The sequence below is a fragment of the Orcinus orca genome, chromosome 20 (assembly GCF_937001465.1).
Source record: "Orcinus orca chromosome 20, mOrcOrc1.1, whole genome shotgun sequence".
NCBI lineage: Eukaryota > Metazoa > Chordata > Mammalia > Artiodactyla > Delphinidae > Orcinus > Orcinus orca.
Window position 1 is genome coordinate 2,167,064 of NC_064578.1, and position 14,461 is coordinate 2,181,524.

General features: G+C 58.8%; 2 protein-coding genes across 9 annotated transcripts in view; both read left to right on the plus strand.

The window, feature by feature from the left end:
• Window positions 1-8,692, plus strand: part of FBXO31 (F-box protein 31) — a 45,430-nt gene extending 36,738 nt beyond the window's left edge. For all 8 annotated transcript variants that reach the window (XM_033406317.2, XM_033406319.2, XM_004280143.4 and 5 more), the window contains 4 exons: window positions 348-457; window positions 1,034-1,187; window positions 2,276-2,637; window positions 4,579-8,692. In XM_033406317.2, coding sequence (XP_033262208.1) covers window positions 348-457; window positions 1,034-1,187; window positions 2,276-2,637; window positions 4,579-4,801 — 849 coding nt within the window. In that variant the 3' untranslated portion in view covers window positions 4,802-8,692. The remainder of the gene's footprint in view (window positions 1-347; window positions 458-1,033; window positions 1,188-2,275; window positions 2,638-4,578) is intronic.
• Window positions 8,693-14,142: 5,450 nt separating this feature from the next.
• Window positions 14,143-14,461, plus strand: part of C20H16orf95 (chromosome 20 C16orf95 homolog) — a 45,420-nt gene continuing 45,101 nt past the window's right edge. Inside the window, 1 exon segment of the mRNA XM_049704098.1 lies at window positions 14,143-14,371. The gene's annotated coding sequence lies outside the window, so the exon portion shown is untranslated.

Consider the following 14,461-nt stretch of genomic DNA (forward strand, 5'->3'; position numbering starts at 1 on the left):
ACCTGAGAACCAGGCTCAGTGTAGACGCCACCTGTGTGGGTGGCACAGAAGCGAGGCTTGCCCAGCTGCCTCCTAGGCGCTCTCGACATGGGCTGCGGCCCCATCCTCCCCGAAGGACCCCCACGGTCCCTGTGCTTCCTTCCTGTTGAAGTCGGGCGGGGGAAGTGGGGACCAGAGCCCCTGGTGCCATGCCTCAACAGGAAGGGAGGCCAGGAGCTGGGAGACCAAACACACAGCAGCCCCCCCTCCCTCCTGCCCGGCCTCTGTCTTCATCCCATGCACTCAGCATCACAGCCTCTCCGAGCCCTAGTGTTGTGGCGGTTTTCGTGACCTGTGTTCTCTCGAAGGAATTCCGCACGTGGCTGAGGGAAGAATGGGGGCGGACGCTGGAGGATATTTTCCACGAGCACATGCAGGAGCTCATCCTGATGAAGTTCATCTACACCAGTCAGTACGAGTAAGTGCAGCCCCTCGCTGGGTGTGAGCGGCCTCTGTCTCAGGTACTGTGAACACGGTCTCCCGGTGGGTGCTGTGTGCACAGTCCCTCTCTGCGTACTGTGAACATGGTCTTTTTCTCAGGGTACTGTGAGCACACTCCCTGGCCCACCTCGGTGTCTGTTTTCTGTCTGTTGGACTATCATCACCCACCAGCTGTGTGCTGTCACGGGCCTGGCCTGTGTGTTAGAGCCTCATAGTTGCTTTCCCATGTCTACCTGGAGGGCCTCTTAGCCTCCCTGCTGCCGTGCCCTCTGCCCCCGGACCCTGTCGCATGGCCCCTGTTTAGCCCCTTTGCAGTCTCAGGGGTCCCTGCCCCGGGGTGATGGAGAAGGTGTGAGGTGTGCTGTGCACATGTTGGGGAGCATAGCTCAGGAACGAGGGGTGCCCCTAGTGGGGAGCTAACCCTGGCTGCCCTGGGCCACCCTGCCCAGCCCGCCCTATGCAGCATGGCCGGAGGTGCATGAGCTCTGTACTCCTGCCCCTGCTCCCGTGCGGCTCTGTGGCCGAGCTCTCATGCTGCCCGCTCCCCCTGCAGCAACTGCCTGACCTACCGCCGCATCTACCTCCCGCCCAGCCACCCGGACGACCTGATCAGGCCTGGCCTCTTCAAGGGCACCTACGGCAGCCACGGCCTGGAGATCGTCATGCTCAGCTTCCACGGGAAGCACGCCAGGGGCACGAAGATCACGGTGAGTCCAGGGGCTGCCCTGGCAGGCCCAGCACCGTGTGGACTGCATCACGTCGGCGTGGCGTAGTGTGACTCGGGCCGCACCCTGGCTGCTCAGTGTGGGCCCCGGACCGTGGCACTGCTTCCCCGGGGAGCTTGCTGGGAACGCAGGCCCCACCCAGACCTGCTGATCCAGGGCCTGCCTTCCATAGGATCCCCCGGCGATTCTGAATGTTTCCAAGGCAGCCTTACCACACGGCTCTCAGCCCTGGCCACACCCTGGATCCCTGGGGAGGTGGAGGAGACACTGATGCTGGGGCCCCATCCCAGAGATTCTGATTTAATGGGGGTGGGCCGGGTGAGGGGCTCCAGGAGCTCCCTGGGTGACCCTGAGGTGTGGCCATGGTGGACACCCTCTGCATTAGCACTCCGGTCCCCGTGGCCCGTCCTGGCCTCAGCAGCTCGGGAACGCAGTGGGAGGATTTCTGAGCTGAGTGGGGGTCCCGACGACAGGCCCTCTGTCACCCGCTCTAGGGGCTGCTGTCCACGTGCTCGCCTGTCGCTGTGCAGGTGTGGTGGGGGGGAGTCTCTGTGGAGACGCAGAGCAGGCCTCTTCCTGGTCCTCACAGGGCACTGCTCGCAGCTCCGTTGGCCGGGCTCCCTGTGGACGAGGGCCTGGGACCAGGCCGTGGGGCCTGGGCGTTCTCCCAGGTTCATGCTGGGGAGCTTTCGTGTTCCAGGCAGACAGTCTGGGCTGTGTTTCCGGCCTGTCCCCCGTCTGACCGGGGAGGGTCCATGGACCTCTCTAGGCCACGCATCTCTTCAGCTGTCACGCAGGCTGGCTCCCACCTGAGGTCTTTGGGTGCAGATGTGCCTGCGGGCCCTCCCAGGGTCACTCGTGGGTGCTGTTGTTCCGTGTCCTCAGAGGTCCTTCACAGAAGGCTGCCTGCGCTGGGTGCTGCTTTGTAAGGGCTTCTAGGATCTTCTGACTTGTAAGGGGTTGCCGCCAAATCAGTAGGAAGGCTGAGCGAGCGCCCTCGGCCGGAGGTGTGACCGGGGCTGGAGGCCGTGGTCTCTGAGCCTGCTGACGGCCGCCCGCTGGCTCCGCAGGGTGACCCCAACATCCCTGCCGGGCAGCAGACAGTAGAGATCGACCTCAGGCACCGCATCCACCTGCCCGACATTGAGAGCCTCCGCGACTTTAACGAGCTCTCGCGCATCGTCCTGGAGGTACGCGAGCAGGTGCGCCAGGAGCAGCAGCAGGAAGGTGGGCCCGAGGACGCCGCGGGCCTCGGCCGGCAGAGCCCCCAGCCCTGCGCGGAGCCACCCGCCGAGCAGGCCAAGGGGCCCGGGGATGGAGGGGCCGAGGCCGCGGCTGAGCCGCCCGCCCAGTCGGGGCAGGGGCAGCCGTTTGTGCTGCCAGTGGGCGTGAGCTCGAGGAACGAGGATTATCCCCGGACCTGCAGGATGTGGTAAGGATGCCGCGGGGCGGGCAAGACGGGGCTTCCCGGAGGGGACTCTGCCCGGCCGGCAGGGAGGTGGCCTGGGGTGGGGCCGACCCCGCGCTGGGGGCCCTGCACTGGTGGGGAAGCTCTGCCTACTTGGGCCGGGTCCCAGCTCGGGCCGAGCAGACTGTGAGGCTCCTGTCCCCTCACCCCTCTGGGGGCCTCAGCTGCCAGGCAGGGGGCCTCCTCCCCAACATCTCTCACTGCACAGCCGCTGAGATCAAAGGTAGACAGGCAGACAGGTGAGACGTCGGGCAGCACTGAAAGCAGGTCGTGGCGTCCCTCCCCACGCCTCCCCTGGAAAGCCTGCTCGCGGCGTCCTGGACGGCCTTGCAGGGAAGGCCTGTCCTGGGGTCTCACCGCCTCCTCATTTTTTCGTGTGGTTTCTCCCCGGCTCTAACAGCCTCCCCACAGAGGCCGTGGGCCCCGGTCTGGGACAGGGCCTGCCCGCTGCTGCTAGCTCCTCACTTGGCGTGCTGTTTGCACGGTCCTGTCTTAGAGATGCACGCCCTGCCCCGGTCCCCTGCACTCCAGGGCTGTTTAGTTTAACTACAGAGAATAAAATGAAAATTCAGGCCCTCGGGCACACTGGCCACATTTCAAGTGTTCAGTAGCCACTCGTGTGTTGGACAGTGCAGGTCTAGAACATTCCATCGCCATAGAGAGTTCTCATGGACAGTCACCTCGGGGTTCATTGAGGGAGGAACCTGTCAGTCTCCTGGCAGATTATCACAGCCGACTTTTCTCTGCCTTTGTCACGTTACGTGTGAAGGTTTCTTTCTTTACCTCTGGGCCATCTGTGTGCCCGCAGTGGTCTCCTAGGCTTTTCACATGTAGGCGGGCGCACGCCGAGCTCCCCAAAGGGAATTAAGGCGTCTGCGTGGACTTGATGGAAAAAAATTCATTACATTTTCTTCGTGTTAATACAGTTGTGATAAAAGATGCTGAATTTGGGTTTTCTGGAGGGATATGTACACATAGCGAATGTGTGAATTTTTGAAAGGTCATAAAGGAAAAGGCTTTGTTATCCCTGGGAAACTTGACAACTTGCAGCATCTCAGGGCCAGCTCAGAGCCCTCTGGCAGCGCTGGCCTGGAAGCTCTGGCCCAGCCCCCGGCTGTGTCATGGGATGGTCCTCCACCCGGTGCTAAACATCAGGGGCTCGGCCAGGAGGGGCGCATGCGTTCTCTGGCACTGCCACAGTGCCTGCGCAACACACGTCTCTGTGTATCTAAGCTTGGTGCACCCCCCCGAAACTCTCTGAGCCATGGGCCCTCAGGCGCAGGGCTGCTGTCCCCCTCCCGCCAGGCAGAGCCTCAGCATGGTGGGCAGAGGTGGGCGTCCCAGGCACCATTCCACGCATTGGGAGGTTCAGGCCAGCCCCTAACTCCTCGTCACCTGTTCTTTGCAAGAAAGAAATAAACATATTACAGCCTGAGTCTCAAAACTTGGCTATAATGGGTATTTGAAAGTTCTGCTTCTGGTTAATGTCAGTTGCATGCCAATAAATCATTATCGATTCCATTTGAGTTGTTCATATGTGGACCTAACTGTCCCGGGGATTGCGATTTCTGTTACCTGGGTCTGCATCATAAAGACATGTACTTTGGGATAGAGAATACGAGGTGGGGCTTCCTGGGACCCTCGTCCTTTCGTTGGGTGAGCTGGTAGAGAGAGCGCAGTGGTCGGCGGGGTGAGCCCGACTGTGTGGGGTGAACGCCGGCTTCCCCAAAGGCGCAGGGCCCCACCTCTGTGCAGAGCTGCTGGCAGATGGTGGAAGTGGCCTGGAGGTGGAATGGAGAATGTTCCAGAACGTCCAGGACCACGGGTGATGGGCTTGGGCCAGCAGGCGCCTTCGAGGCCCCGCTCATCCCCTCTCCCCGCGCTTTCCCTCTTGTCCTTGTTCAGTTTCTACGGCACGGGCCTCATCGCCGGCCACGGCTTCACCAGCCCCGAGCGCACCCCTGGGGTCTTCGTCCTGTTCGACGAGGATCGCTTTGGGTTCATCTGGCTGGAGTTGAAGTCCTTCAGCCTGTACAGCAGGGTCCAGGCCGCCTTCCGGAATGCGGACGCCCCGTCCCCACAGGCCTTCGAGGAAATGCTCAAGAACATCCAGTCCCTCGCCTCCTGATGGCCCACTGCCCCGCGGCGGGCGGCCCGGGCTGGGAGGGCAGCAGTGTGCGCTCAGGAGACGCGGCCTCTGACCGGAACACCCACCTCCTCGTAGGAGCCTCTGCGCGGCCTCCCCAGACGCTTTCCGTGGATGCCCACATATCTGCCAGTAGCAATGGGAAAGCTGAGCATGTCTGAAACAAACAACAGAACCAGAACAAACCGCCTTAGAGGACGGGCTGCAGGGCACGTAGGTGACTGAACTGGAGTAGTTGGCCATTTTCTAGGGAAAACAAAATCCTCCTCCAGGGAGGTTCACAACGCAACAGAGTCTGTTGCCTCCAGCCGATAGAAGGGGTCATGGGTGAGGTGTGTGGGCTCCACCATCCCCTCTGCAGGAAGTGAGCCAGAGGGCCTTGGTGCCTTCGACACAGCCTGGGCAGGTGGGGCACTGTGTGTGGAATAAGGGCTCCAGGGAGTCGGGCTTGGGACCTACTTCTCTACCGACTTGCTTGGATTTTGGACAAAGGCATTTCACCCTGATCTCAGTTTCCAAATCAGTGGAATGGGGCCAGTGATACGGGTCACTAGGGAACGCCACTGCAGGCCTTCCAGCAGCTCGGAGGCCCTGCAAGCACCGCCCGACCCCGGTCCCTGCGGTGCGGTGTGCCTGCCCGGCCTCTCAGGCTCTAGAGCCTAGACCTTCACTGCAGCAGTTCAGACAGGCATTCACTTAGTTCACGCCTTGCCCCTGCCCCGCACTCACTGCTGTCAGACCCTGAGCTGCAGCCGCTGGTCTCAGAACCAGGACAGGGCACCCTCTGAGATGACCTGCGTCTGTTCCTCCTGCTTGCTTTACACAGGTGCCGCTCTGAGAGGGGCGAAGCAGCAGAAGGGGTTGTGCCAGGTGAGCGTGACGTCCCTTTGCGGGGGGTGGGGGGCTTTCTGGACGCTGCACGTAGGGAGCGCACTTTGGAGACCAGGACCCTCAGGGAGCCTCCAGCATGCAGACCCTCCCGCTGGCATCGTCCCTGTGTCACGTTGACCCCTTCATTTGGGGACCCCTGTGAGCTCGCTCTGATCTTGCTGTCTCCTGAAGAGCGGAGCCCCACGTGCCTGTGCACAGACCTGCTGGAGTTCTGTTCAGCCCTCCCTCCAGGCTGCACCTGCCTACCAGGGCATGTGGCTTCCCGGGGTGGACGGACTCTGTTCCTTCCCAGTTGCTCGTCCTTGTCGGCTGGACTGCGCTGAGCCCTCACACTGGGGGCGGGGGCCCCAGGGAAGGGGCAGCTTTGTGGTGCCTTTATGTAGAGACCAACCTGAGGTGTCCCATGAAACGTGGCCTGTGTCTCGTGATAGCGTTCTCCCTGACCAGCCCTTTTCTAAAACAACCACCCCCCACCACCCCTGCTTCAGCACATTTGGCGACCCTGGCCTTCCTTTGCTCCCAGAATCACAGAAGCAGCAAGCTCTGTGCATGGCCTTGAAGCGCAGGCTGGGCCTCCCCGGAGGCTCCGTGGGGCTGCCCTGGGCATGCCGGGCACTGTCGGCCGTCTCGTCCGAGGCACGTAGGCCCCCCTCCCAGACCCTTCCAGCAGGACCCGGGGTCGGGTGGGAACGTGGTCCCAGCTCCCGCGTCTCTCGAAGGACTGAGCCTCAGAGCCTGAGGCCGCTCCCTCCCTCTCACAACGTGGCTGTTCTTCTCTCGTGCCAAGCATGGCCGTCCCCAACGGTGACGACTGGCCGCAAAGCCTTGAGGACCGTGAAAACGGAGGACAGCTGGGCTAGGCTGTTCCTCTCTAGATTTCATCATTGTTTAAATAAAATCAAGAAAATGCGTATTTTACCCAGAGCCAAGGGACCGTCTCCCTCTGAGGCCCCCAGTGTTGCAAAGCGCACACAGATCGAAGACGAGCACTTCTGATTAAAAACCAGTCTCAAACCAAATGCCGTTCTGCCTCTAGTGTCTGGCCTACGCATGGTTTCCACTAACAGTGACTAAAATAACCCTGGTCTCTTGGCCGCGTTCACGTTGGCCTCTGTCTGGTGTCAGGCGGGGCCCCTGGGCCTGTGGGTGGGGTCTGTCTGGCTGGCAGTGGCCGGGGTGACGCCAGGCAGGTCAGCAGCAATGAAGGGTGAGGGCTTGTCATCCGCACAGCCGGTCATGCAGAGGTCCCCCAGTGTGACCCGTGCTCAGCCAGCTCTTGATGTCAGTAGGTGAGGTGTAGGGACAGTGGCGGTTCTGTGCACAAAGCCGGCACTGGCCGCCCCCTTCCTGGCAGACGGTCAACCGGCTCAGGAGGGGAGCTTCCAACCAGTTAACTTGTAGGCGAGGATTCAAAAAGGCTGACGTCGTTGTCCGAGGCCTCAAGGCAACCGGGCTTTTGAAAAAGCAGGTTCCAGTGGTGCACTCGACCCAGGTTAGGGGCTGGCAGCGTCCACGTGGGGCTTGATCTGGGGGTGGTGGGTGGACCTCGGAGGGTCTTTAGATGTTTCCCATGGTTGGCACCGCCTTCACTGCCACTTTGCTGCCGTGAGGTTGGGGAAGGAAGCTCAGGTGCACCTCTGTGTACCTGGGCGGGCTCCACGCTCTGCTAGTCGATTGGAAATGATGTGATTGGAGATGTCAGACACGGGTCACTGGCGATTTTCCCTGTTGGGGCTGAGCGTTTTTTGCTGTGAGGCTGTGGGAAATGACCTTACTTTTTGGCCGTGGGACGTGGGCCTGGCCCCTCCTCCAATACAGTCCAGCTCACTATGGCTGGTGCTCACAGCCACAGCCGCCCTGCTCTGCCCCTTGCCCCCTCCTGCCCCGACACCAGGCTGCTCAGTGCCAGGTGCCTGCGTCCCTGGCCAACGCGGAGGGCGGGAGAGTGCACAGCGGTCTAACTAGCTACATTCCCGCTTCCTGCAGAACAAGCGCAGGGGTGCAGTTGTCCTGCCAGACTTTCTAACTGAGTTGTTTCCAGATGACCAGACCCCTCCCTCAGCCAGCTGCCCTCTCGGCCTGACACCTTCAGGGCTGGTTGCAGTGTGCGGGTTGCCCAGGTTGCACAGCTGCTGCTGTGAGGACACTTCAGTGCTTGTGAGCTGAGCTGAAGAGGATCAGAAACCTGCTCAGCCCTTTGTCATTCGGGGAATTTCCTAAGCTCCTTGTGACCACGGTGTCTCGAGTGTAGACTGGGAGCACCTGACTGTGACTCAGTAGCCATGTTCTTTTGGATACTTTCAAGAAGGCCTACGGGAATGTTCTCATATAACCCTCACCTGCCTTGAGGATAAGATGACCCAATTCATGGTCCATCCCAGTGTTAACGTAGGCCAACTTCTCTGTCTTTACTTTTGGGAGAAGATCTGAAGTGTAATTTGTATGTTCTCAGAACAATTTAGAGACAGGAGAAAGCCACAATGCCGTCAGTTTGCCTGATGCCGTGCATGGGAACCATACGGAGCGGTGTCGTTTACAGCTGGGTGGCCTGCAGGCCAGCCTTCCGTGGGGCCAAGGTGACCAGCAGTGGCACCTGAGGCTCGGACAGAAAGGCAGCCCCTCTTCTGGGTCCTTTCTGTGCTCGCCGGGAGACCAGCCAGAGCACGTGAAGGGATCAGAACATTTTGCTTTTTTAGCTTAATTCAGTACTTTTGGTGGTTGTTTGAGATCATACAGTCCGCTTGGAGAAGAAAAACTTTCATCCTGTGTGATCTTGAAACCCCACCCCGTGAGTGAGAAAGACAAGAGTGGAGATGGAAAGAGTTGTGGTCGCTCTCAGGCATCCGCTCGGGCTTGCCAGGTGCGGCTGGGGCAGGGCCAGAACCCGAGGAAGCAGCTGCCGTGAGCCTGGGCCCCGGCTTGTGACCCGGACACGACAACCATGCGGGGTTGTTTCTCCATAAAGCAGCTTCTGAAATCTTATTGTGTGCTTTGTAATTTATTCCTTTCGGGATGTGGTTCGGATGGAGGCTGGAGCCCTAAGCAACATGGCCTATGGACGTGGACAGGGGACGATCGTGGGAGGGGGCTGCGGGTCGAGGGAGGGGACTGGGGCACGGGTGGGGGGCCTCCCCAGGGGCCTGCACTTTTCACACTTGATTTTGACAAAACTTTGATTTTCCCAGTTATGGAATGGAGTGGTGAGTGACCCCCGGGGAACCCAGACAACCGTGGGTCCCTGGATTCCTCCCTTTCACCCAGCAGACATGTGTCCCCCTCCCCAGCAAGGCAGCCCTGAGGGCAGGGCCGAAGTGGGTTTTCTTAGTCTGAAGTCTAAGTAAGTTGCTGTTTCTGAGAACAGAAGGGCAGGATAGACAGGGCAGGGCATGTGCTCAGCGGCTGGGCATACAGCTGAGGAGCTCATTTATGTATTATTTTAACCCGTTTACAAAAGTAATATTCTTGTGAAAAATTCAAATGTTTTATGTAGGAAGTGAAAGTACCTCATGTTCCCATCCAGCTGGGCCTGGAGCCCTGAGAAGGGTTGGGGCTAGGTCCCCTCCCCCATCCCTGCAGGCACCGTGCTCGCCCTTCCCCGCGGCAGGAGGCTGCATTGGTGGCCCTGGGGAGTGTGCTCCCCTCCGGCCCGGCGTCCCTGTGACCGGGTCCCTTTGTAGCCCGCCCTCTAGTGGGCACGTAGAGTCGCTGCACGCTGTGTGACCCCAGCCAGCAAGGTGAAAACAACAAAGAAAGAAAATACGCCACTTGGGTAAAGTTTTCAGACCTTTCCCCCCACTTTGACTTGAAAATCCATGAGTGATGGAAGGCCGCCTTTCAGGAAACTTGGGGAGGGGAGGGCTGGCAGCTCTGCCCCGCCCTGGGATGAACAGGTGCTTCTCCGGGAGCGGACTCGGAAGGAGGCAGCCGGTCACCCAGGACACCCACGAGGGGCCCTAGAGGCGGACCTGAGAAGCAGACCTGAGGTCCACCCGACGGCCCTGCTCTCGTGGCACGCACGCGCACCCTCAGCCTAGGCCGAGCCCCAGACACAAGATCTTTTAGGGGAAACCAGCCCCGCTGCTGCCTAGGCCCCTAGAGCTTCTCAGTCCCCAAGCCCGGCTGCTTGCTTGGGGCGGGGCTTCTCCACCAGTCATGAGGTCTCCACGTTTAGGGGCCAGGTGATTCTGTGCTGGGCCACCCCGCTTGCTGTAGCGGCTGAGCTGCATCCCTGGCCTCCCCCATCATGACAACCAAAAACGTCTCCAGATGCGGCCATAGTCCCCTGGGGACTGTCACCTGGTGGAGAACCCCTGGGTATGTACCTGCACCTCCATGCCCCAAGCAGGGTGCCAAGTGTTGGGGACACAGCAGTGAACGGGTGGCAGGGTCTCAGTCCTGCACAGGTCACAGAACAGAACATCCCCCAAATGGGCTCAGGTAGCCTCCGCTTGACTCTTGGGTGCTGTATCAGGTGATGATCTGTCTCCAGTGCAATGAGGGGTCAAGGCTGAGATGGAAGCTGGTGCAGGTGGTCATGTGGTACCTGGCCTGCAGGGCCCAGATGGTGGGCGAGGTGCTGTGTCCTCACCTATCTCCCTCTCTACCCAGGAGGACGTCACTCCCAGAACCTCAGCAGTGGCCCAGGAACGGGGTGTCTGCAAAGCTCCAGAGCCGTGGGCTCCTCCCTGGTACCGGCCCCGTCCTCGGCACATTTCCCCGGCTCCTGGTGGGCAGGAGTGGGCGACGGCTGTTGTGGCAACAGCAACACTGCCTGCCACTCGAGCTGGCGGCTTGGCTTCCCGAAGGGTGGGCAGGGTGAAGCTCAGCGCCACCAGGTCCTCAGCAGGAGGGAGATGCCTGCCCAGCCCTGGCATGCTGAACTGTGATCTCTGGGGAGAGGGGTTGAGCAGTCGAGTTTTGCAAACCCCCCAAAGGATTCTGATGTTGCACAAATATCTCCTTTTCCAAAATCTTTTGGGAAGAGGATTCCAGAGAAAATACCTCAAGGAACATGATTTTAAACACACAGCTGTTCTTGGCACTGTAGTGGGAATCACTGGACTGTCCTTTTTTATTTCATGGTTAGGTTTTTTGAGTTATAAATTATGTCAATTTTTAGCGTAAGTAAATTTCTTTAAGTTGACCAACACATAGAGCTGTGAACAGGCACCGCAGTCGAGATCCAGAATGTTCCATCTTCCTCAGAATCCCTGGTGCTGCCCTTTCATAGCCGGTGCCCCGCTCCGAAACCACTCATCTCTTCTCCATCCCTAGTTTTGCCTTTTTTAGAATGTCAAACTGAATTGCATAGTATGTAGCTTTTTAGTCTGGTTTCTTTCATCAGCAGTTTCTCAGTCTTTTATTCATTATCATCTCCCTCCAAGGAGCCTTTTTAGACATTTTTTTTCCCTAATACTCCCCATGACAATTTAACGCCACAGATAGTTTATATGTACTGTATGCATTTGTGTGGGTCTGTGTGCGTGTGTGAGCCCAGGTGGATGGCCCCACTGCCATAGAATGTCTCTCCTGTTCCCAGCGTTCCACAGTTCTATTGGAAGGCAAGCTCCCATGGGGCGCCATGGGTGCAGGGAACATGGTGCCAAGGCCTCTCCTAGAGGACACTTCAGTGATCTCGGGGAAGGCGCTAGGACGGGCCCCTTGGTACCTCGGAGGTGGGGGTGAGACAGTGACAGAGGCACTTGAAAACGAACAGACTCTCCTAGCCTGGTGGCCTGGCTCGGCTGTGCCGTTTCATAGCCCTCTGACAACAGTGAGGAGGAGGATGACAGTGGTCCTGTGTCCCCCAGCAGATTGCAGGAGCTCGCAGTGAAGAAGGGAAGGGAAGCCGAGACGCTGATATCACAGCCACCGAAGAGAGAAGTCTAGGTGTCTCGGTCAGTGAGGGTGACGATGAAGCCTATGGTCCTACGAGGAAAGGGTAAGGTTTGGGGCAGCAGAGTTGACATCATGCTGTCCACCGGTGGGAACCTGTCACATCATGCAGGGCCCCCATCCGGGTAAAAAGTGAGTCCTGTGTCCAGGGCCATGACGACAGTGGCACCTGGTGTGATCTTGACCAAAACCGCTGTGCGGCTTGGGCTGGGAAGACACTTGAGTGCTCAACGTCAGAGAGACCCAAAAAGTTATGAGACATGAGAACTTAAGAATTACAGTTCCTATTTAGATTTTATTTGAAAATCATGATTTCAGTTAATCCGTAGGATTTAGGTTTGTGGAACTCCTATGCCTGTCACAGGTCAGTTAGGCAAGGCTATCTTGAAATAAGCCAACCTCAAAACAAAAGCACAACTTTTTGGTTCTTTTCTGGGTTACCAGTAATACGTACTTTTTTTTTTTTTTGCGGTTTGCGGGCCTCTCACTGTCGTGGCCTCTCCCGTTGCAGAGCACAGGCTCCGGACGCGCAGGCTCAGCAGCCATGGCTCACAGGCCCAGCCGCTCTGTGGCATGTGGGATCCTCCCGGGACCGGGGCACGAACCCGTGTCCCCTGCATTGGCAGGCGGACTCTCAACCACTGCGCCACCCGGGAAGCCCCAATACATACTTTTTAAGGAACGTTCTCGAAGACACAGATATAGACACGTGTGAGAGTGGGAAGTGGCTGTCCTCCAGCTGCTGGACGAGCCAGCACTGTGTGTGTGTGTTTTTGTCTGTGTCCTCTAGTGGACATAAGCTCTCACTCTCTTGGGTGTATACCCGGGGGGGGGGGGGGGGCGGGGAACTGCTTGGCCATAGGGTATTCACACGTTTAGGCTTTGTAAATACTGCCCAACAGTTTGCCTATATGGTTGTATCCATTTTGTGAGTAATGTATGAGGGTTCCAGCTGCCACATCCTCTACAAACTTGGTACCGTAAGTCCTTTTAACTATTTTTGGTGGGGATGGGGACGGTGATGAGTCACTCTTGACATGAGATGGCAAGTCCAAGGGGTGAGGGCCAGACTTTCTAGGGGGGCACAAACCTGTCTTCTATGCTACCACGATGTTCCAGTGGGCTCAGGAGGAGAATGCAAGGAAGCCAAGGGCCCTCCAAGGCTGGCAGAGACAAGACAGCCATAAATAAAATGCTAGGCTAATGGTGAGATTCCTGGATAATTTTGTCATTAGCTATTAAGAGACCAGTGGTGACATTATTTATAGACACACATGCGGTGGGGGGGTGGTGGTGTCTGAAATAATTAGCAGCTAATATGGTGGGGTGCTGCCCAGTCAGCATCGGTGTTGGCCCGGAGAGCCTGCGTGGGGGTACTGGCTGGAAGCTCAGCCCTGTTTACACTTCATGAACTTACCAGTTAATAAAGGAGCCAAGAATCCTGAGCAGTGCCCGGGAACTCCTGTTTGTCCATGGCTAGAACGCAGCACGTGGAGATGTGCCCCCCCCCCCAAAAAAAGAAAAAAAGCAAAACAAACACTGAGAAGTCTGTTTCCAAGAAATACTTTTTTTTTTTTTTTGCCCCACGGTGTGGCTCGCTGGATCTCAGTTCCCCGATCAGGGATTGAAGCCGGGCCAAGGCATTGAAAGCTCGGAATCCTAACCACTAGGTCAGCAGGGAACTCCCATGCTTCCAAGAAATACAAATCTGATCTTGTGATAAAGATCACAGAGAGGCAGAAAACATTCAATTTTACTAAAATGTGAAGACAAGCATCGTGTCTTCATTTCGGAAACTGCCCAGAGCGCACACGTGCGAGGGGGAGGAAGGAGAGATCAACGGGTACAGAAACGGGCCGAGAGTTCAGAACCGCACGGCATCTCTGGATGTCAGTTGTTTTGAATTCCACGGCCTTCGAACCCCCAGGTTGCTTAAGAAACACACATTCTCTAAAGTCACAATTTGAGCCCGATTCAGCCAGTGACTTGCGGGGCGCCCGGTTAAATCTGAGTGTCAGAGAAACAACGACTTCAACTACAAGTACGTCCCGGGTCCTGCGTGGGACACACTCCTACCGAGATGCTCCCCGGTATCCGGAATAGGCCCTGGGCCGGCACCGCGCCCCTGCGGCCTCGGGGGGCGGGTCCCACCTCTTTCTCTCCTTCCAGGGGACAGAGACCCCGGCTAGTGTGCCCCGCGGCCCCGCACGCCCGTCCTTCGGAAATGGTGAGTGGGCATTCCCGGGAGTGAGGGGGTGGTTCTTCCGGGGCCGACGCCCATCCAGGCCAGGGCCACAACCGACACGCGGTCAACCGCGCCGGCCCGACCTCCGCTCAGTCCCCGAGCGGAGCCCCGCCCCGCCCCGCCGACCTCGCCCTGCTGACCCCGAGGCCCGTGGCGCCAGGGCCCAATCAGCTGCCAGGTAAGTGCCTAGAAGGTAGCGTCTGATTGGCTGAATGAGGGCCAGTCAGCGGCGTGCGCAGAGGGCCGTCGCCGGAAGAGCCTGGCCTCTGAGGGGCGGGGGTGGCGGAAGAGGAGGGACCTTGGGGGTCGGAGGAGGCCCCGGGGAGGGACAGGGCGCGGAGAGGCGGACGGTCTGAGGGAGGAGTGACACGCCTGGGCCAGTCCCCGCTTTCGTCACCGCCGTTATCATGAGCTTCGTCACCTCCCTCTCCACGACTTAGAGTCGCGGCGGGCGCTTCCGGGAGCCCTCGGGTGTCCGTTCGGTCTGTCAGCGCGCACTCACCCCGAGCGCGTCATGACAGGCAAGTGACCCCTCAGTCCTAAACTCTGGGCCACCACTCCACACCTGGGGGCCCGGCACCCGAGTCACCCGGGGAACCTGGACCCCGAGT